General features: G+C 37.3%; 3 protein-coding genes across 6 annotated transcripts in view; 1 reads left to right on the top strand and 2 right to left on the bottom strand.

The window, feature by feature from the left end:
- LOC122059686 (protein RETICULATA-RELATED 5, chloroplastic-like) overlaps positions 1–22266 on the bottom strand; it is an 81428-nt gene that overhangs the window by 25959 nt on the left and 33203 nt on the right. The gene's annotated exons all lie outside the window — the stretch shown is intronic.
- On the top strand, positions 4141–9693 carry LOC122059687 (squamosa promoter-binding-like protein 16). 4 transcript variants are annotated; one of them, XM_042622655.1, is made up of 4 exons: positions 4141–4278; positions 4645–5206; positions 7487–7623; positions 8809–9693. In XM_042622655.1, the coding sequence occupies exons 2-4, from the start codon at positions 4791–4793 to the stop codon at positions 9432–9434; spliced, it is 1179 nt and encodes a 392-aa protein (XP_042478589.1). In that variant the 5' UTR covers positions 4141–4278; positions 4645–4790; the 3' UTR covers positions 9435–9693. The 4 variants fall into 4 exon arrangements, with proteins under 4 accessions (XP_042478589.1, XP_042478588.1, XP_042478585.1 ...); XM_042622654.1 differs by having other exon boundaries at positions 4187–4278; positions 4642–5206; XM_042622651.1 differs by lacking the exon at positions 4141–4278 and adding an exon at positions 4314–4470.
- On the bottom strand, positions 11887–22113 carry LOC122059689. The gene is made up of 3 exons (XM_042622658.1): positions 21796–22113; positions 12284–12371; positions 11887–12124 (listed from the first exon to the last, which is right to left on the bottom strand). Exons 1-2 carry the CDS (start codon positions 21945–21947, stop codon positions 12293–12295), a joined length of 231 nt encoding a protein of 76 aa, XP_042478592.1. The 5' UTR covers positions 21948–22113; the 3' UTR covers positions 11887–12124; positions 12284–12292.

The raw sequence follows: 22266 nt of genomic DNA, 5'->3' as shown, positions 1-22266 counted from the left end.
CGTGTAGATTTATGACATTATCCGGAGAAATTAGATTCATGTCATACCATTAACTTCAAGCATGCGCATGGCAAGAGAAACCACCATATTATTCTTTATCAATATTTTAGAATAGGAAAAAAAAATAAATTTTGTAATCGAAGTTGGCAGAAAAAAAAAATCGTAATTTTATCTTTTCACCTTTTTAATATAAGGCATTTTTTCTTTTCAATGACAGTAAATTTTGTTATTTTATGCGTTTATTCGAAAAATATGTAACTTTTAACAATGAAAAATTATTTTTAAAAGATTTTGACAATTCCTCTTTGGAGAAAATGAGAAAAAATAAAGAAAAAATTGGAGGTAACAGTTTTATTGTAAAATTGAATGTGTTCTCCCATTATAACATTGGGAGAATAGCAACATTTTATTTCCATCAGTCTTGAAAGGTGAAAGTTTTTCTGTGGGTAGGTGAAAAGAATCTAACCATTGGGTTGTAAGTTATTCCCTCTGCTACTCTATTGTGCAGATTTTAATATGCCCCCTCACATAATAATAATTAGTGGGGAACTACACTGACATATGTATCCACACATTCACTCACTAGCTCTCTCTCTCCTATTTTTGCCATGTGGGCCCTTCATGGATCCTGTATAGATGATGCAATTCTTCATACTCTCATTGGTGTGATGTGTAGATTCTTTGTTACACTAACGTCATGTGAAAACTTTTCCTCATGTTTGAGACTCTGACGTGACCAAAGATAGGGTCATTTTGGGCTTCCGAATGGCATTGGGTCGGGTTTTCTTGGGTAGTTAACCTTCCTAAACTAAAGGGGGGAAATTCAGTGCATAATCAACTTGACTATTCCTTCCCTTTTCTTACACACATTTTTTTACTTCACCTTACAAGATAACCAAGTTGGAAACTTTTTACCCAAAAAATAAAAATAATGGGAAACTTGTGAGACTAAATAAGGAAGAGAGAAGGGGTGGACGGAGATTAGGACTTGGATCCTCTGTGGAGCAACAGTGTGTTTGGCATGTGTCCAATGTCTAGAAATGCCTTGGACTGCATGTGACCGTCTTGAACTCTATGCCTAAATGTTTTTTACCATTGGATGCACACCAAACACCACTGTTACACCATAAAACAATTCAATTTGACAGTTATCTAAATTATTTATTTATTTATTTATTATTATTATTATTATTATTATTATATCTAACTCATGCCAACCTATCAAAAGCATTTAAAATCATTACAAACGAGAGTGCATATATAGCTTAGCTACAACATCAAACTGATCCAGAAATTTGAAGCTACAGATCTCTAATTTGATGGGCTCCTTACATTAGGCATTTCATCCATATGTCTTCTATATGCCTAGAATTTGGTGGTATGCAGGGTTTTTTTTTTCCAATGTTTTGGAATGGTCCTTCTTGTTCAAACCATTTCACACATGATTGAATAATTCAAAAAATCTTGAAACCACCACATCAGTATATGGAAAAATCAGATTATATATTTTAAAGTTTAGCACAATCAATCAAGATTTGGCGTCTATATATACTATAAATGGAGATGCATAGAAAATATTTTATATGTCACCCATTAGTATTGGCATCTCCCACATAAATATAATAAGTATATGAGAGGGATTGTCTCACGATTCATGTAAAAAGGATTCACATGATTAATTTGAATGTTGGTTTGAAATTTTTTTGAAGGGAATGATTATTCCTTCTGCCCCTTGTTATGTAAAGTTTGAAACATTATGATACTATTTTAGAAGTCTCATCACTTGAAACTAATGGAAAATTTTTTTCTTCTAATTTTGATTAGAAACTCAAAATCTAACATGCATTAATAGAGGTTTCAAAAGCTGGCCTGCACTGATAGGCCTGATATGTTTCAACTGATTAAAGCTCAAAATAAAAACAACTGATTAGTAAACGGCCCAATGTTCGGCCTAGATTGATTATTTATTCTAGGAGTTTAATTGTAGCCTAACAGGCACTTGATTGAAACTGATCGGCATCGTAAGTAACTTTTTATGTCCTGTCTATGGCCTGATTATAGCTTGAGCATCCCATTTATGGACCGATTATAGCTTGAGTATCTCATTTATGGCCCGATGATAACTTGAGTATCTCATTTATGGCCCGATGATAGCTTGAGTATCCCGTGTATTGCCCGATTATAGCTTAATTATAGCCTGATTAACATGAGCCCAACTATGGACCAGTAACCATCTGATCGAGTTTAAACATGTATTGAATTATGAGGACTGATTAACTAAGTCATATGCAAAACCTTAAATTGATAGGGACAGATTAAACCCAATTGGCTAACCAAGACCGTTGGATTGACACCCTTTAACTACGTATGTCATGCGCGTGGCAGTCAATGTTGTAAACTATCAACATAGTTGAAAAACCAAGTTTTTGGACTCAACTATCCTTTTCAAAAGTTGGTGTCTTGGGAAAATCATTTTTTTTTTTTTTTAACATTAGCAGAGTCTTGCCCAAGTTTCGGAGTCTAAGTTAGCAAAGGAAGGGAAGCTTTGCACAAGGACAGAAAGCAACAATTGGTTTTTTTATCCCTTGCTTCACCTATAGACTTTAAACCAACCATTTAAACTTTATTCGGGAGTTTTGCTTTGAAAGAGAAGGCTCAAATGTTCTCTGTGGAAAACAACACATCATGGCCATGATCAACTATAGATCACTATCATATTTTTCTTTTTTTCTCGTTTTCCAAGTGAGGAGAGATTAAAGCTATAATTATTTTATAAATATAAAGAAAAAAAAAAAGAGCTAATATTGAAGACAATGAACAAAAATTCCAGGATTTTATTTAATTGTGGACTAAACTCATAGTGCGTGAATAGTATATGACTCAATAAAAAAAGAAAAAAAAAACCAAACTTGGTGAGTTTCACATGATTAGAGTAAAAACACCGAATCACTGAAAACTCAGACCTAAACTAATCATTAAACCTAGATGAGACTTCATAACTTTTGACCACGTTTCATGCTTTTTTTTTTCTAGCGACTCATCCAATCAAAATCAGATTTTTGTATGACTTTAAAATATTTTTATCATATCATCTAAATCAATATGACAGTGACAGAAATAAAAAATAAATTATTTTGATAAAAAAATTATTTTTTGATCTCAAATCATCCTGACGACTTTCTTCATTAGTGGTGCAGGCATTATGTGCTCTTATTTGTTAAAAAATCAACAGATATAAGTGAAAAAATATTGACTTAATGGTCAACCATGTTTAAAAGGAGAAAAAGTAATTAAATAAAAGAAAAAAAAATATATATATATATATATATATAAAAGGGTGAAAGAAAGGGAGATTAAAATACACGTCATCAAATGTGAAACACATTACCACATTACCACATGCATTTGTACTTTTTTTCTTTCACTTATAAAGTTGAAAGCAACAACAGCCTGTCTTTTTCCTTGCCACTTGTTTTTTCTATTTCTACTCTTTTTTGCCTTTTAAATTAAATTTAAGAAACAAAAAATCCAAAATATAAGAAAGGAGAAAAAAAAAAAAAACCTTGAACACCTTAAATCAGATCTAAAGGAGCTGATTCTAGGGTTCTAAGGAACAATTCAATATTTGATTTTGAATTTAAAATCTTTTGCATTGATGAGAGTCTCTCTCTATACTATATACATTCATGGGTTGTCCATATGGTTAGGGTGAATTAGGGTTGTTACACTAGTCTTCCCGAGTATTAGTTGAGGTGCGTCTAAATTCGAACACCTTGAATAACAAAAAAAGGGTCTTGAATGATTTTTGAAATTAGTATATTTTAAGTATCTAAGGTTTTTTCCATATAGAATCAATAGAGTCAAATGAAAGTGGGTGAGGGGAATCGTGATCGGATTCAACCGGTCAGAGTTGATCAGACCGGATCAGCCGATATATCGGCCCCACATTTATTTTACTTAGCTGTATATTTATCTCTACTTTATTATTATTATTATTATTTATATATGACAAGGTGGTCTATCCATAAACTTTAATGCATTAATCTCCCTATATGGTATCTCTGACCTCCCAAATAATTGCCATATAAATCCTCCTAATAACTCTTTTGGTTTGGCCTTCTGCTATACGAAACGGATTAGGTGATTCCTCTTAACATACACCCCTGGTTTTATTTTCCGCCTCTTCTCCTTTCCTACCTTACTGATTTTTAATGGAATCCTTGTCAGAGAATGAATGGCTGGCAAGCCCAAATCAGTCTTCTTATGTTGCGGTTGTCTGTAAGTACTCTCATTTCTTCCTTGTCCCCCCTCCCCCTCCCCCTCCCCCTCCCCCTCTCTCTCTCTCTCTCTCTCTCTCTCTCTCACTTCAGTTTATTCCCATTTCTTTGGAGTTGCTCTGCAATTCGACTGCGTGGAGTTACGATGATGAGATTCTGTGAATTGGGTTCTTGATTTTTATGTCTTTTTTAGGTACCCATCTTTGATTTTTCAGACATTTATCACTTCAGATTTTTCTGGGTTCTATTCAATTTCACTGTAGTGTGGTTGCTGTGTCACCCGGGTCGCTGTTCTTTTCTTCTTCTGGTTCGTTCATTTTTTCTTGTTTTGTTTCTTTGACCATTATTTTTCTTGCTGTCTTAGCAGCGAGACTGTGGAGGATTATAATGGACTGGTGTTTGTGAGGTAAGTAGTGAAAGAGCTTGGCTTTACATTAACAGTGAGGGAGATTGTAAGGAGGGGAGAGAGGGGGAAAAGAAGAAAGAGTAGAAGAAGAGTCAGGAAAAGGTTATATGGACTGGGATTTGAAGACGCCTTTGTGGGATTTAGCGGAATTAGAGAGGGAAGCCATCCCAAACCTGAACCCACGTGTTGGGTCTAACGACTTAGGAAGCCAGAAGTCTAAAGGGGATTTCTCGGTTGATTTGAAACTGGGAAGGTTGGGTGATTTCGGAGATGGGTCTGTGGACAAGTTGAAGGAGCAGAGGATCTCGACAATGGTGTCAGCATCTCCATCTAGTTCCTCGAAGAGGGCTCGGGCGCCTAATAATGCAAACCAGATGGCGTCGTGTTTGGTTGAGGGCTGCACTTCCGACCTCAGTAACTGCAGAGACTATCATAGACGCCATAAAGTCTGCGAGGTCCATTCTAAGACACCAACGGTGATGGTAGGTGGCCAGGCGCAGCGCTTCTGTCAGCAGTGCAGCAGGTATGAATTAATATTGGAACCAGACAACAACTATTGACTGGTTACATTATCAGTTTGCAGGATACAATTAATCTTTTATTTAGTTGATGTTTCTAATTTTCTATGCTTTTGGACACTAATTGTTGCTTGGATGCTTGTTGAGCAATGTGAGAAATTCCCTTTTAGATTAGAAGCTTTTCGTTGGTTAGTGCTGGTCAGCTTAGACGAATTGCAATGCGAGTGCTTGCATTTTTACTTCTCCCACCGGTTGTCTGGAAAAAAACAATAAAATAGAATAGATTTTTTCCTCCCTTTCTCACACTGGAGATCCTATATCTTACAAGTGCTTGATTCTATAACCAATTTGGGTTTCAGTATGTTTGTAGATCTTTGCATTAATAGGGTTTGCAGTTGACAAAATTTTCTCTGGTATGTCATGTGTTAATTTCCGTGGATGATAAGTTGAGATATCCATTTAGCCATTTCCATGGAAGTTTCCACTGAGCCCTTTCAATATCTCCTTTGGGTGGTAGACTCTCTCTTTCCCTGTTACTCACAAACTTATGGATTACTGAGTTTGTACTATTCTGTTTCATTTAATTACTTTTTACTCAAAACTTTGCTTCTTGTTCTGATGTCCTTTTCCCCCCTTATTCCTTACTTTAGAATGTAAGAGATGTGAATTGCTTGTATTATTTCTGATTTCAAAATGATTTTGTTTCATTTTGATCTATGAATGTGTTCTGGTGATAATGTGATGATCAAGGATTACATATAATCTTGATACATAAGATTTTCAGTAAAATTTTTAACTTCAAGATTTGTTGCAAAATATTCAACCATATTCGCCAAGCAGATTTTCTATCTATGCGCATGAGCATCTTATATGACCACACTACTTTATCTTCACTAATGACAGATGTTTGTTCACCCTTTTCTTCTTGTTTATGATTTTATTTTCTCTTCTTTCTACAATCAAGTTTTAAGGATTGTTTGCTCCCCATTACATACAAACACAACCCCACTAAGTTTATCTCAACTTTGTCAACTATACAAACCTACATCATTTTTCTGTAAGGTTTTATCCACCTGGAACATGAGTTTTGTTTTCTAATTCCAACGTGATATTTGCTGGTTTCAAATGTAGGTTGTCCCTTCAGCATTTCACGTAGGAACAAAATTATTTTTCTCCTCTGCATTTCACGTAGGTTTACTTGAGTAGAAACCTCAATATGGAGAATAATGCAGTTATGTCTCTTATGTATAATATTCACAGTAATCACAAGGAAAAGTTTTCAAGGATACATTTCCATTTGGTTCTTTGGATTTCCCTTGTCGGTATGCACTTCAGATGCTGCTTGCTAATCAAATGTCTGTAGTTTTTCAAAGAGAGTGGGTAAGTGGGTGAGAAATTTTGGCTGGATGGAGTGAGGATGGAGGGGATGAAGTCTTAGTGACTGCTTCATCTTGGATGTGATTTGTATTTCTTCCTCATAACAATTTTAAATAGGTGCTTTTTGAACCAGTGCTACTCTGAGGCACCTCAGTAATTGTTGCCCGTAGATAGTTTGCCAATTACTACATAATACTGTATGCATACTGGAAGTGATCCTCCTTTTATATATTCTTTTTTCATTTTTTGGATTAAAGATCCTCCTTTTATGTATTCAGCATTAGAATCTGCTACAACAAATCTCCTGCTCCAATGATTGTGGCTATTGTATTTATTTTTTTCCTTTATCATTTGATGTGCACGTTACACATGTAAACACACCCACACGCACAAACATGGACTTAGGCATTTGTTTGTCCTTTCCCTTCTATCCAGTGCGATGTGTTTTCTTGCTTCTGATGTTTTAACCATCCCTTGTAGTGTTTTAGCTCAAGTGGTTAGAGAATCATGCTAACACTGCCCCCCTCTCCTCTTTTTTTTTTCTCCTTCCCTCCCTTACACTTTGCCTTTATTTTGTTTAGTCAACATCTGGTAGTCTATTTCCTACTTGGTTTTCTGATCCATGCTTGCATATAGATGTTCCATTCAATGGGCATATTATATCTCCTTCTATGTGTATAACTTTCTTCTATAATCGGTTTGGCGTTCCAATATTATTTCTGATAAACATTAGCTGTGGTTACTCCTCAAGGATTTCTTATTTTACTTATACATTTTCCTTGCAAGCAGGAATCTTTTTGCTTTCTAGATTTATTAATGACACTCCCTTAAAATTACTAGGAGTTTCCTTTCTCTTTATTGGTTTCTTCTGTTCATAAACTTTTCTACAACTGTTTGATCACTTGTAGGTTCCATGTGTTAGCGGAGTTTGATGAGGTGAAGAGAAGCTGCAGGAAACGTCTGGATGGGCATAACCGGCGTCGAAGAAAGCCTCAGCCAGAATCTCATCCCATGAATTCTGGAAGCTTCTTCTCCAATCACCAAGGTTTGGATTCTTGTTCTGGAGAAGTTTAATGTTTGTACAATGTTCCATTTGCTATTCATAGTTCAAGAAATATGTTCAATATGATCAATTTGGCTGCTTGTTGACTAATTTTCGCTTGAAGCAGGAAAGAAATTTCCATATCAACTTAAATGAGCATTCCATGAAGTAGCTGAATTGATGGACAATCTGTTCCAAGTTATCATTAACTTGTCCAGCTTTTGTGGATAATTTTCTCAGGCTTTCCGGCTATTAACTTCTTAGGTTGGCCTACTCAAGTTGCATATTTATACTCTTGCTCGGTTCCAGTTGAAACTGGATATTTCAATGTTATAGAAATGACATCTTGTACAGACAACATAGTGTTGATTAGAAAATTGGTCACAAAGAGGCTGATATTAGATTTTATATGTTTATTTATGTTACACTTCCTACTTAAAGCCATTTTCTTAGATAGAGCAGCTTTTATTGTGAGGATGACATAAAGCTGTACTTGCTGTTTTCCACTTACATGTTGGACTTTCATTCCCCCCTCTCTCCCCTTTCTTTTTCGGCTCCTCCTTCCCTTGTGAGAATTGTAAGATGCCAGGACCACAATTTACCAGTGCCTATTCTGGAGATCGTCCTGGTTGGAAATGGAACTGATTGGCATTTGTAATCACATGTTCTATAGAAATTTTTTGGACATTCTTCTATATTTCTACTGACCATTTGTAAGAAATATATATACTTGTGATCCCTAAGGAAGGGACTGTTGATGTGTACATTAAAGCTGCCCTTCCCTGCAAGTTCGAGCTTTTAGGTAAAGCGGTAGCGAACATGTTATCAGAGTAGGGAGGTCAAGTATTTGAAATTCAACTTTTGGGAAGTGTCAAAGGGAAATTTCCCTCACTTCTTTACCTCGTTGTCATGTGTGGGCACTCATATGTTTCACGTGGACGTTGCCAAGATGGCCTGCACGTGTGGAGGACTGTTGATGTATACATTTAGCTGCCATTTCTTACAAGTTTGAACTTTTAGGTGAAGCGGTAGCGAACAGGGACTTCAGAGTGGTTATCTCCATTGAATGCATTGATCATTGCTTGCTAAAATTTTCATGTCTGCCATTTTCCAAAAATTGTCTTTGTTCTTTGTGTTATTGGTATATATCGATTTCTTTGGATTTAATATTTCTTCCTCTTCCTACAGGTTCCAGGTTGTCGCCATTTACCAGTCCACAAATATTTTCCCCAACTTCTATGGTGAATGCGACCTGGACTGGAGTGGTCAAAACTGAAGAAGATGCCACACTTTATAATGGTCACTTCATCAACAGACAAAATCCATATACTGGATCATTCTCTTATAACTACAAAGGAGGAGGGAAGCAATTTTCCTTTGCACAAAGTAATGCCACCACACTAGCAAATCAAACAGCCCCAGAAGCTTCTGTGTGCCAGCCGCTTCTTAATACCATTGCCTCATCTCAAAGTGAGGGTGGTAGGAATATTTTCTCCAATGAGTTTTCTAGAGTCCATGACTCAGATTGTGCTCTCTCTCTTCTGTCATCTCCGTCAACACAGACTTCAGGGATCAGTTTGAATCATGTGGTGCAGCCAGAATCCATTCCCATGGCTAATCCCCTTGTTCCAAGTCTGCAGTACAGTGGCCTAGGTAGGTATCCTTCCTCACGGGGAATGGAGGATGAGCAGGTGGGTTCGGTATTGGTTTCTGAAACAAGTGATGCTGACCTCCACTGCGAGGGGATCTTTCATGTTGGATCTGATGGGTCGTCCCAAAATGTGGGCCAACAAACACTTCCTTTTGCTTGGTAGTGGGCTAAACTCCGGTGACTCTCCCAATTGTGAATTCTTCGAGTATTCCGTGTAGTTAGAATTCTTTTTCCTTTCAATGGTTGGTGTTTAAGATGTTTCTTCCCTAATATATATACACTCATATTTTCTTCTATTTGAATTTTAGCATCATCTCTTTCTCTTGGTATGTGTTTGTGTGAATGAGGGAACCTGTTCGGCCTTAATTTTATATGATTGGTGTAATCCACAGGGTTCAATTTGTTGCTGTTCCCTTTGTTTATGTTTTCATTGTAATCTCTTTCTGTAGATAAGAACTGTACTTAGGATGTCTCCTTGGTTTGGTTTATTAGTTTTGGAAGTCTGTATTACTTCAATGATTTTAGCAGGGGAGCAAGAAGTTCCTTTCACGCCGGCAGTAATGCCTTGGTATGGTAAGGGTACATTGTTATGTTTTGGTTGACTGTTGATCTCACCAGTTCAGGTGTCAAGCTTTGACAGGGTCTTCTCAGGATTTTGTCGATCAAATTTGCGGCCTTTTTAAGCCATCTTCATGGTTCTAAGAAATTTGGTAAAGAAAATGAAATACCATAATTTGGTTATTTTGTTCTTGTTAATTAAGATTGTTTTAGCTCTTGGCCATTGTGGTTAAATATGAACACATTCATCTGTGTTCTACTTTCGAGTTGGTAGAAGGCGACTTGGTCTGCAAATTTCTCAAATAGAGTTAGACTAACCTACTAATAAATCTGTCTGCTTTGTCAAAATAAATGGGTGGAATGAGTTTCTAACACATCCAGTTGATGTCGAAAGCTATTTTGACAAGTTAGTTACATTGTGATATGGCAATTTGTTTAGTACTCACCTAAATGGATCTGTTGTCTTTAGCATGAATTGATCATGGTTTCATTTGCAATTTAATCTCTTTTTACTGCTTCCAAATATAATGCTTTCAAGAAGAAAGAGTAGGAGAAATAGATGCAAATCCAAGGAAGTAGAATGGGAGTTTCTAATTTAGTCATATAATGAACATTTTCTTTGAATTTTTGAAGGTCCACTGTTGTGCAGACTGCAGAGGCTTGGGATTTTTCAATACAATTTAGGCCCAACTTGACTTGCCAAATATTAGACATAGCTTAACCTTGCGGAACTACAGACCCAGCAGTAGCGGGAGCCTCATGTATTGAGTTGGTTTCTTTATTTTCTTAACCTTGTAGAACTACACTTTGGTCACTTGTTGCAAGTCATTAGTGGTCAAGCTGAACCACAGTTTTAGGAATCGGTACAGATCAGGCGTGTTGAGAGACCCGGCCATGCTTGATACCTACAAATACAGTCAGTATCGGTGAATCCACTTGAACCCTAAAATTAAATCAGTGGCTCTTTGCCTCCTTCCATTATGCGAGCATGATTGGTTGGGTTAACCCATTTTTCTGTTTTTAGGTGAAAAAATGGCTTTTTGATCTAATATCAGCCCAAATGGCCGATATGTATCAGTATCACCGGCAACCGATACCATTAACTACATCCATGAGCTGAACAACCTCAACCTGTGGGGCGTGTGGGTTCTTTTCTTTTCCAAAACACGTGGAATCAGGGACAGAATCGGTCAGTGCTGATTTCAATTTAGATTGGATGAATTGACCAGAATCGATCCCTAAGAACCCTATAATCAGTCCGCAGATAAAAAAAAACTGAGAATTTCTCAGGGTTTTGGGTGTGAAGGGAAAGACTTCCAAAGCTAAAATAGAGAAAAAGAACACTGCCAGTCTGATATTGCCTACGCCTAGATTGGAGCAAGCACAAAAAGACCAAGGGCCCATTTGATAATGTTTCTGCTGTTTATGTGTAAACGGAACAAAAAACGTCTGATAAAACTGTTTCGTTTCACTAGTTTTGATAAATAAAAATAAAAATTTCTACCTATTTATAATTTAAGAAACAACCCAGGCAAAACAAGTAGAACTTATTTCTTCGTTTCTTGAAACTCGTGGTCATTCTTTCGCTGGTTACTATCAACTTCTAGAAACCTGAATTATCAAATACCTTTAATTCCGTTTATGTTTCTAGAAACGGAAATTTATATTTCTACCGTTTCTTGAAACAGAAACGGCAGAAACGCTATCAAACAGACCCTTGATACCCCATCCCTATGTGCTAAAAATGCTGCCATATGCCCTCCCATTAGTCTTATGCACAGGCGTAGACTACACTAGATTGACATGGTTCTTTAGTCCATTTTGTAGACAGGAAATCTATTCTCAGACTCTCTTTATTCATAAAGATCAAAACCCAGAAGTAACTCGAACAAATCTATGTACATAAATCGATGAGTGGGGGTAGCATGTAGATTACTACCACAATCTAAATGTCTCTCTCTTTTTTTTTTTTTTTTATCTATAGCAGCACAAACCCTAGCAAACGGTAGAATTACCGCTACTACCGGTTATGCTTTTTTCTGCCTTTGATCAAAAAATAAAAAACTCGAACAGAGTTGAAGATTTAATTGGAAGAACATCTTCTATCCATTAATAAGTTACAATTAATTATTAGTACTTTTGGGCTCAATACAACAGTGGTTTCCAAATCCCCGTACCCAAATAAAAGTCAAGGACAAAAAGTTTGAAGGGTTGACCAATAGACAAACGCGAAGTGTTGATGTTGGAGATTCAATACCGTAAGCTTTCTTTCTTCCTATTATTCATTTCTTCGCCCTGAATAATCACATGTAGAAAAGTTAAAAAGAGGTTTAGAGAAGGTAAGGCAAAACCATATCTCTGAGCATGCCTAAACCCTGCCATTGATCAAGCTGTGAATAGATAGGCCCACATGAAGAACTGTGCAAATAAGAATTTGGATTCAAAAAACTCTACCTCAAGAAACTAGTGCTTGTCCTCCTTGGGGGCATCTTTTTGAGGAACTTGAGGATCCAGTTCCTTTGGCTTTGCTTTCTCTGCAGACCTGAACCAAAGGCACATATGATCCTCGAAAACCAAACCTCCCACCATTTCATCAAGAAAGATGACAAGCAAAATAACAACACGCAAGAAGAGGAAAACTAGCATCATAAGAGATGTCGACAGGATAAAAATCCTTCCTACCTATGCCACAGGGATTTGGCACGTGTAAAAGTTAAGCACACAATTCAAGAAGTCTTTAACCAAAAAAATCATCTAGCTTCAAAATAAATGCATGAGATAAAAACTGAACAGAAAAAAGTAAATGGTAGTATCTAGATCCTCTTAATCATATAGACTGCCAAACTCAATAAAGGAAATGCAAATGCAACACATGTCACAGCTGCTACACATACAGATTACAGCATTATAAATAAAAACAGATCCCTCAGCAACATGATCCATGTATTTAACCCATACCAATCCTATATTGTCTGGTATATACTTCTCTAGGACCATATCGCATATATTTCCTGCATCGGCAACGTTACAGGACCGCTGCTTCATTTTGTATGGTATAATGACAAAGATTTCTCTTTCTTAGAGCTCCACCCCATGAAGAACTCTAAACAGACTCAAACAACAGAATCATTTAGATGTATAAAATAAGTTGGCCCCAGTCAATTGCCAATCATTTATTTTTCATTTATGTGATATACATTAACAAAACTAGTATAACCCTGGTCTCCTATAATTCACGAATATAATATGCACAAAGAATACTAGTGAAAGCACCATATTGGAAGGTCACAAAAGATCACAGCATCTCCCAGCAGCATTTCACTTGAACTTGAAGCAGCAACACTTGTGAGGTAAGGTTCCAAGGGGCAAAAGGAATCGATCTCGTAATGGGGGTGTGGTAAGGTAACTAATCTGACCAATCAGAAAGGATTCTCTTAGGTAAGACAGACTGATCAAGGAAGACAGTACCAGTTTATATGATGATGGCCTGATCAAGGTAAGGCAGTGGCAGTTTCTATCATGATGGCCTGATCAAGATGGATCGAGGAGATAGCATTGTGGTTGAAATCAAGAAAAACCGAATCACGTCACTTAGTCAGCGAAGAGGGAGATTCTTAACTGAATCACTTCACAGCCAGCAAAGAGGGAGATCTTTCAGATTCCACTTCTCAACCATGGTATAAGCTGAGGCATTCTTGCGCGTGGATACTTTCAACATCTAGGATTCCATCTAGATTCCAAAGGTTGAACCTCCGCTGAATAGAATCAGAAGCTTCAGAGCTTGAAGAATAGAGCATGAACTGTTGCAGCACTTTGGATCAATGAATGTTTAAAGGCAATGTCAACCCCATAAATGAGGACCTTACGCTGCAAATGCTTGTAATGGAGAGGTTTACCAAAAAATAAAAATAAAAGATAAAAAAGAAAGATCAAGAGAGGTTTGAGCACAGGTATTCACGTTGGAACAAGCCCAAATCCTAGTCTAATGGGTTAAATAAGTAGCATAATAGGTTATATGGGCCATGGGCCTAGTATTTTTATTTTTCTCTTGTAACGGGCCTATTTTGAAAACTCATATATGAAGGATAACTGACCCAGACAAATTTAACTAGTTAGTTGTACCTAGTCGTACCTAGTCCTCTTAAGTTGTGAAGTCTTGGGGATATCAATCAATAGGTTAGTTTCATTGTTAGTTGTGAAAGACACCTTGAAAATGTAGGGTTTATTTCATATCTTGAAAAGAGTTTCAATACAACTCCTTGGAAACGTATAGGCCATTAAGTCTAGGAGGAAGTACCAACGAGGGTCTAGAACCCTCGAAACCTCTCTATAAAATAAGCTGCTTGTATGCATTTTGAAGGAAGTAAGAATGCTGCTTGTACGCATTTTGAAGGAAGTAAGAATTTGGGTGAAACTGTGTTAAAAAAATTCTTCTATGAGAGACAGAGCTGCAGTGAGATTATGTTCACAAGAGGTTGGGGTGATTAATGAGATACTACTTACTAGCCTTGGCTTAGGGTGAGACTATTCAAGTCATATATTTCTTCTTCTATCTAATTTCCTCTATTTTGTCCAAGCAATATCAATTAAGTTTTGAAGTTTTTCATCCTCCTCCCTTTCAGCAGGGAATGGATCTAAGTTGACACGACTTTCGCCAGGTCATCCATTTGTGATACTACAGGGAAACTTGCCTTTTGTGCCACCACCAACCACCTTTGGATGGAACGTAACCTCTGAAGATGGACTTCCAACTCCCGCTCCTATGACAAGATTTGGAATGCCATCTTCTTTGACGTCTCCACCAGACTTGGTTGTAATGTAAAAGTAGATTACAAAGTAACTACCCTAGTAGATTACAACTTCAAACCCCAAATCAAGTAGAACTCTTGAACTAATTAGATAAGAATCAGAGATAACAATAGAAGAACAAAGGAACTAAGAACAGAATTAACTCCCCAAAGATTCAAGAAAAAAACAGTAGCCAAATCCCAATCAAGACTTAACCCTAAGAGAGAGAAACACCCCTGTGGCTGGGCCTGGAGGGCTCTGATGGGGCTGCAACTTAGGTCGATGGTAACCCTTGATGTGAGGAAGAAAACCTCCAAAGATGAGCTGAATCTGCCGGCTGATGAGAAAGCTATGAAACTGCTTGATTTCAGACCTTGGAGAGAGAAAATAAAGAAGATTCTTCAAGAACTGTGGTTGGGCTGCTTGGGCAGCACTGAGAAGAGGATCAGGTGATCCTTGGACTGCTGGGAACACCCTCTGAAAAGGGTTTGTAAATCCGAGGTCAAATGGGGAAGGAAGATGAGATCGATCTCTCTACTGGATCCTTCACTGGTGCTGGTCGGTTCTTGGTTTTGAAAGCCTTAACAGATCCGAACTCTTTCTTAGGATTCTTCAGTAGCAGTAAACAGAAACAGCAAGCAATGAACAGTAACAGTAAACTGAAGATAAGAGAGAAAGAAGAAGCAAGAGAATTGTGGGTGGGATTGGCTATCTTGGCCTGGGCGTCTCACCCACAACTATCTCGGCTGTTTTAAGCAATTGACTGCAATATTTCATTATTCAAATCTGAGAATTCTGAGTACAAGAGCTCCTCATAAATAGAGGGCAGAAGCTATGTTATTAGCAGTCACATTAGAACTAGGAGTTGTACTCCTACTAGGACTAACACTAGAAACCTAGTTAGATTGGGTAACTAACAAAGTACTAACTAATAGCCATTAATGAGCTTGATTCCAACTTAAATCAATGGCCACTAATGGGCCTAATTAACACTTAAATCGATGGGCCCATTGGGGCCTTATTTACTAAGGAAAATAAATAAACAATTAAATCACTTAAGTGAAATCAATAGCCCTCATTTGGGCTGGGCCTTCCTACTGCGATAGCTCAGCCCAAAGTGGGGATCTACATCAGGTTGCCTTAACCATCGTCGCATTCGTGATACCCCTAAAAACAGGCACATTGTTGCAGCTTGGGACCTCCCGGATTCAAATCTGAAGTTTCTCTTAAAACTGATCACTTTTCCCTGTTGTGCATCATCTCTTATTCAAATCTGAAGTTTCTCTTCAATCTGATCACTTCTAGTCGTGGCTCCCTATTACACAGTTTCTAAAAACTGAAAATCAAAACAAACTTAAAAGGAAACTAAGGACTTAATTTGTTTTGTCTGAAAACAGCAGAAACACTTTTTCCAGTTTCTGTTCTAAGATACAATTTTTTGACCTCAAAAAAGTGTTTGATTTTTCCGTTTCAGGAAACGCTTTGTGAGCATCACCATTCCATCAAGGTAAAATATATATAACCAAGCAAAGAAAATTTATCATTCAGATTATGAAATGTATATAAAAATAGTAGTTTTCACCAAACAATTCAGATTGTGAGATGTATATAAAAAAAGGCATACTTTTATGGTCGAAATCAACCTACCATGCTGGTAAAGGACAAATGGCCAGGAGGTCTTGGGATGGAGTCCATTCCTTCACCTTCACCTTCCCCTTCCCCTCTCTCATCAACCCCCCTCACCCAACTAATCTCCCCCAGTGAATGTAATGAAGTCAATTCCATAAGTAGGAGGATGGGCATAGCAGACAGAAGCTTCTATGGTCATATTTTGTACAGTGGGATATACATGACCCATGGCTGAGAGCTTTTGTTCACTCTGGTTAGCAATGTTGTAGTTTGGATATAATATTGCTGCATATAAAATGATTCTGGATGCCCATTGTATGTTTTTATTAGGCCGGATTCCAACTGGGCATGCCAAAGTGCAAGGCAAAGCTCAGGTATGAATTCCCAGAATTCTGCAAAATGTGCTGTTGCTGTAACCTCAAATGTGTGTCTTTCAGTCTTGCCCACACCAGTAGACATTGGCCAACACAACTCAAGGTCAGCAGCAAGAACTTTGTTTTGCCTGGTTACTGGTTTTAGATCATCGCTGGTTTTTACTTTAAAGGATAGGAGATAAGCCCAAGTGGTGGTCCAATTGACTGAAGTTTTAGAGCTTTAGTGCTAAAATCCCTGTTACATGAGCTTATTCCCATTAATCTTAGATCCAACTATATTTCAAATCATTTGAGGTAACCTCTTATTTATTGACATATTCCTCTCGAACTTCGGATAATAATTTGGTCGTATGATGCCTCTACAAAGCTCCTTGCCATTTGGTGGTAGAGGACCCCCACTTGGACTGGACTTTATGAAATCAGAAGTTCCTCAAAAGGAGAATAAAATAGGGAATACAACTTGGTGCAAGTGCATTGGAGGTCTTCTAGATAGCTGATCCTAGGGTCCTCAAAGGCATGAATCTTAGAAATAAGATCTGTAGAGGGCCCAAGTGAGAGATTCAAAAAAAAAAAAAAAAAAGAGAAGGTGATTTGCTTATGTTTAAGTTGTAACCAGAAAGATGAAGGTGGGGAGGGAGAATAAACACAGCAGAGGATATAATGGCAATGAGAAATTTTCTCATTTCTGTTTTGATGCTGAACAGACATTATTACAGTATCCAATTGTCTTTAATTCAAAATCTTTTAGAATATCCAAACTGCTTGGGCTCCTGCTTCTCATACAGATTTTAAGTACTTCGAACAATTTCCAAATCACTAGTTTGAGCAAGCCCATCTAATTTCCAAATCACTATCATTTAACCACACTATATAGCCACTCTACTCTGCAAGTCACAGCCAACCGAAAGGGTGGACTCAACCTTCTCACTCACTCTATGCAGATTAGGGTTTATAGTTCAAATGCCATAGGGTTTAGATGATCTAAAAAAAAGGAAAAAAGGCATAGAATTATAACAGAAATCTAAAGTAAAATACAAATTCAGCAACTGTACAAGCCATAAGACTCAAACAAAGAAGGATCAACCCTATGAACAGGCAAGGGACTCCTACATCCTTCTTCCAATTTTGAGGCTCAAAAGTCCAAACGAGATTCAGAGAAAAACAAGACAAAGCCCCCAACAAAACCAAACGAAAGCAAAAAATAAAAGATTAACCGTTGGAGTTACCTAGATTTGCGGGTTTGCAGCTCGGAGCCGTTAGAGTTGGAAGACGATGGAGAGGAGCTTCAGCAGCAACCCAGTCCAAAACGATGAAGAACTTCTCAAGTTGGAGTCTCCGCTTGAGAGGGTACCAGTGAGGAGTAGCTCTAATTTGTGAGAAGGGCTTGGGTTAAGTTGAGAGGTTTGTATCAGGATTTAGGAATTTTTTTTCCCATCTCTTTGTTTCAATAAATAGGAAAATAGATTTGGCTAGTTTCTCCATTCCTGTTTCTAGAAACAAAAATAGGCATAAAATCCTATTTCTATTTCAAAAATAGGTGAAACAAAACAAAAAAGAGAGTGTTTTTCTGTTTCTGAGCACAGAAAAACGAGAAAACATGCTTCTGGAAACAAAATCAAACGGGCCTAATGTAGGACTAGATTTGACAAACCAAACTAGACCCAATACTGCAGGAACTTCTAAACCAAAGAACAACCAGATTTCCACTAAGATAACCAATTAAATCAGACCAACAGAAACAAAGCAAACGGCAGCTATCGATCTCAGAAAAAACCCAGTAATTTCTATGACTGAACAGACCAGATGGGCAGAGACAAATCAAGGACTGATAACAGTTCAAAATAGTGTCAAACAATTGGTAATTAATGATTCAGAATCTGAAAATCACAGCAGGAACCAACCCAAATCAATCGATCTCAGTTCAGTCCAAAACAGATCACTAAAGGACGAAAAAACAGAGATTTTATAGAACTTCCAAACGGCTGGTCAGAACCAGCCCCAACTTAGGCCGAGTTCTCCATGGATGCTAGAAAAGCCTCGATCAAAACTGTAGCCCCAACAGAGAACTAAAACTGCTACAGGTTCCCATGGTTTAAAGTACCGGTCCGTATCGTACCGTATCGGCCTTTACCGATACGATACTGACTGATATGATACATACAATTTTTAAAACCCTTTTGTATCGGTACGTATCTTATGATACATACCGATACACACCGATACGCACCGATACGCACCGATACATACCGATACTCACCGATACGTACCGATACTTTATGGAAAATTCAAAATTGAAGTGAAATGTACATTTCGGTATCTATCGGTACGTATCAGTATGTATCGACTGATACACACCGATACGTACCAATACGGTCATAAAATGGCCAAAATGGGTAATTTTTTAGAAAAACACAATTTTTTGAGGTGTTTTTGTTCCAAAGTTGCTGCCAACCATTTTTATTTCTAACTAAAGTGGAAATGAAGGTTGAGAACAAGGATTTTACATTTATGGGACAACTACAAACCTTGGATTCTTAGTGCGATACTCTCAATTTATTGTTTATGCATAATACATGTTATATATAACTTTTTTTAACTATTTTTTTTATGCAAAAGTGTATAAAAAAGTGTTTCCTATCCATTTATGTGCGTATCTTTAGCGTATCTTAGAGTATCTCCGATACGATACGATACCTTCCGATACGTATCTTAATTTTGGCCGACCGATACGCCGACCGATACCGATACTTTAATCCTTGCAGGTTCCAGGAATCGATTGTGCAGAAAAAAGAGATTTTCTGGGCAGATTCAAAAAATAACATACCTATCTTATGAACAGTAGCAGATCTATGAAACAAGCTTGAGAATAACTAAAAGAGCAATAAGAAGATACTTGTAGAACCCTCCTGGACTTCACGCCGCAAGGAGTCAATTGGATCAAACACCAATTCCATCAGCCTTGATCAAACACAAGACAACTCTTCATGAAGAAGACAATAGCAACAGCCATTATTTTTTATCAAAATCATTCTAGGCTTTTAGGAGCCTCCTCTTCTTTATTTATAATGTTAATGGGGGAGGGAATTACAAAATAGAAGGTTCCTCAAAAAGAAAACCAAATATTCTCCTAATACAATAGTTACTAAAAACTGAAATTAGAAACTAGTTGAAAAAGGAAACTAACTACTAATGACTTGACTCAATTAATAACTTGACTCCTAAGGAAACAAATATAACTTAAATCAAGCCCAACTAAAAAGGAAACTAATGAAAATGGAAACTAACTAGTAATCCCGTACTCAATCTTAGAGCCCCCCCTTTTAGACCCATAAAAGTGGTCCATTACACTCAAAACACATGGGATCAACGGCCTAACATGTATGGAACCCAACCCTAGGCTTATTCCTAATAAAACAAGCCTATTTTGATAATTAATCTGCATCAGAGCCCTTATGTTACTTGCCCTCTAAGAATAGACAAAGACTTATGACTTAAATTGAACCAAAACTAATTTACCCAAAACTGGTTCAAACAATGACCCAAACCAAAAATTAATTCAAAACAAAAATAACCCCCAACAACAAAAACGTGGGCTGCTTAGAGTCCTCTTCCAGCCTAACCGATAGACTTCTTCTTCCTCCTAGAGTATGTCTTCAATGCTGCATCACTCTCTAACTTGGAGTTAGGTTCAGGAACCCTTTGGAGGGATTATTGAAGATCACAAGAAGGACCTTCGATCCAAATTTGAGGATCATCCGATATTTCCAACTCAAGTAATTGAAGAATCACCAAAAAATTCCTTTTTCTTGCAACCAGCACAAGTCTCAATCCATCTAGCACAATCTGTTAGTCTTTTGATGGTTTGTTCCCTCATATAGGATCTCCATTTGATCAAATATTCAGCTCCGTCTGAGCTGTGGTTTGTGAGTAATCAAAATCTCCTCTATTCAGTCTTAATTACCAGATCTGAGTTATTACACTTGTTGGTTAAATTTGAATCTGAGTTTGAGTTTGGATTGGAGTTAGTAAATAGCCTTACATTATACTATTTCTTCCTTTCCATACCTAACCATACAATAGCAAAGCATATAAAACATCAACCCTAAATACCTAGTTTCTCCACAATTTCTCCAATTCTTCCATTTCTACCTTTCGCACATAAAACATCAAATCCACGAAAAATAACCACAGCACATATTTACCCCCACCCCCTCCCAAGAAAAAAATAATAAAAATAATAATAATAAATAAAATAAAATAAAATTTCATAACAATTAGTACATACTCTATATTCATTTTCACCTATTCCTTAAAGTACCTAAATCCACTCATTCCCAATGACTCTCACATTCCAAATAAGTGTCATTAAGTAAAAATTACTAATCAAGGATCAGACCATTGAACACACTGGTGGTAATAAAGGACCAATGGACAAGTAAACTTCACGGGCAGCTCTTCCGGTATCTGAAATTGACAAGTGTCAGGGGCTTAGGTTACATCATTTCCCAAATTTAAGTGCATATCTTTTATTTCCAACTTCTTACCGATTTTGACAGGACTCTTTAGGTTAAATTTCAACCTCTTAAAGTAAGACAAGTAGTAGCCAAAACTCACAACAAATATGATGCAGTTATAATTGTATCAATGGTATTTCTAGTGCCAAGTAAAATAGAAATCTAATTCCACATGGTTACCGAGTGCAACAATCTATTTATATGTAAGGTTTATAAACTCAATGCTCATGTAACCTAAAACAAACTGCTCCTCAAGTGTGTCTCTCTATACCTGTTAATTTCCCAAATTCCCATAAAAAAAACTAGCTTGACCCTTTAGATTCTTCATTTTTTTTATCTTTTGAATAGCTTAAGACATGAAATTACATTGTCACCAGGTTCTAAATTTCAAACTTCCCAACAGAAAGCCTCTATTACAATGAAACAACATAGAGTCACATTTCATATGCATCTAAACATCAAATATTCATTAATACTTGATATGCAAGAGTACCCAGAAAGGGAGAAGACACAATAACTCATCAAATATTCTTTAGATTACTATGCAAGCGTTTAATTTAAACTTTTATGGAGAGGGAAGAGCAAAACCCTCGGGCGAGGTCGCCAGTGGTCTGGTGGGTTTTGGTTATCCGCAAACCAGAAAAGATGAAGAGAAACTTACTTGGTAGCAGAAGCGGATTCTTCTTCAAGCCATTGGCGAATCTGACGAACGTTGCGTCTGAAGATTGTAGCGGAGTGTTTGACATCGCTCCTGAGAAGTAGAACAACGGCGCTCACACCCGCCACTGTTAGGATGAAGTTGGTCAAGGCCATCACTACCGCAGAACCCTTCCTTACCACACAGATCAACGATCGGACTCGCTACGACGGATGATCCCGACTTGCCTACTTGTGAATCTGTAATTGCGGATTTTGACTATTGAGAAATCCAATCCAAAAGGCGACCGGGGGAAAGCACCGCTAATGAGTCATCAGCCTGTAGCGGTGGATCGGTATGGACAAGGGGTAAAATGGTAAAAATGACTTTAAAAGTAAAGCTAGGGATATTTTTGTCTAATCGAGGAAGATCCGATCTACATTGACTGGTCTCATTCCCAATACCGAGTTCCCAAACCATGCTAATGAGTCTAAT

The sequence above is a fragment of the Macadamia integrifolia genome, chromosome 13, assembly GCF_013358625.1.
Source record: "Macadamia integrifolia cultivar HAES 741 chromosome 13, SCU_Mint_v3, whole genome shotgun sequence".
Lineage (NCBI taxonomy): Eukaryota > Viridiplantae > Streptophyta > Magnoliopsida > Proteales > Proteaceae > Macadamia > Macadamia integrifolia.
The sequence above is the reverse complement of the archived record's forward strand: the minus strand, read 5'-3'. Positions and strand labels throughout refer to the sequence as shown.

What these genes read in the sequence shown, in the direction of transcription:
- LOC122059687 (XM_042622655.1), top strand. Translation starts at nt 4,791, where the DNA reads ATGGACTGGGATTTGAAGACGCCTTTGTGGGATTTAGCGGAATTAGAG. An exon ending in TTCTGTCAGCAGTGCAGCAG is followed by an intron (nt 5,207 to 7,486) that starts GTATGAATTAAT and finishes GATCACTTGTAG; the next exon opens with GTTCCATGTGTTAGCGGAGT. An exon ending in CTTCTTCTCCAATCACCAAG is followed by an intron (nt 7,624 to 8,808) that starts GTTTGGATTCTT and finishes CTCTTCCTACAG; the next exon opens with GTTCCAGGTTGTCGCCATTT.
- LOC122059689 (XM_042622658.1), bottom strand. Translation starts at nt 21,947, where the DNA reads ATGGCCTTGACCAACTTCATCCTAACAGTGGCGGGTGTGAGCGCCGTT. An exon ending in GAATCCGCTTCTGCTACCAA is followed by an intron (nt 12,372 to 21,795) that starts GTAAGTTTCTCT and finishes CCTTTGGTTCAG; the next exon opens with GTCTGCAGAGAAAGCAAAGC.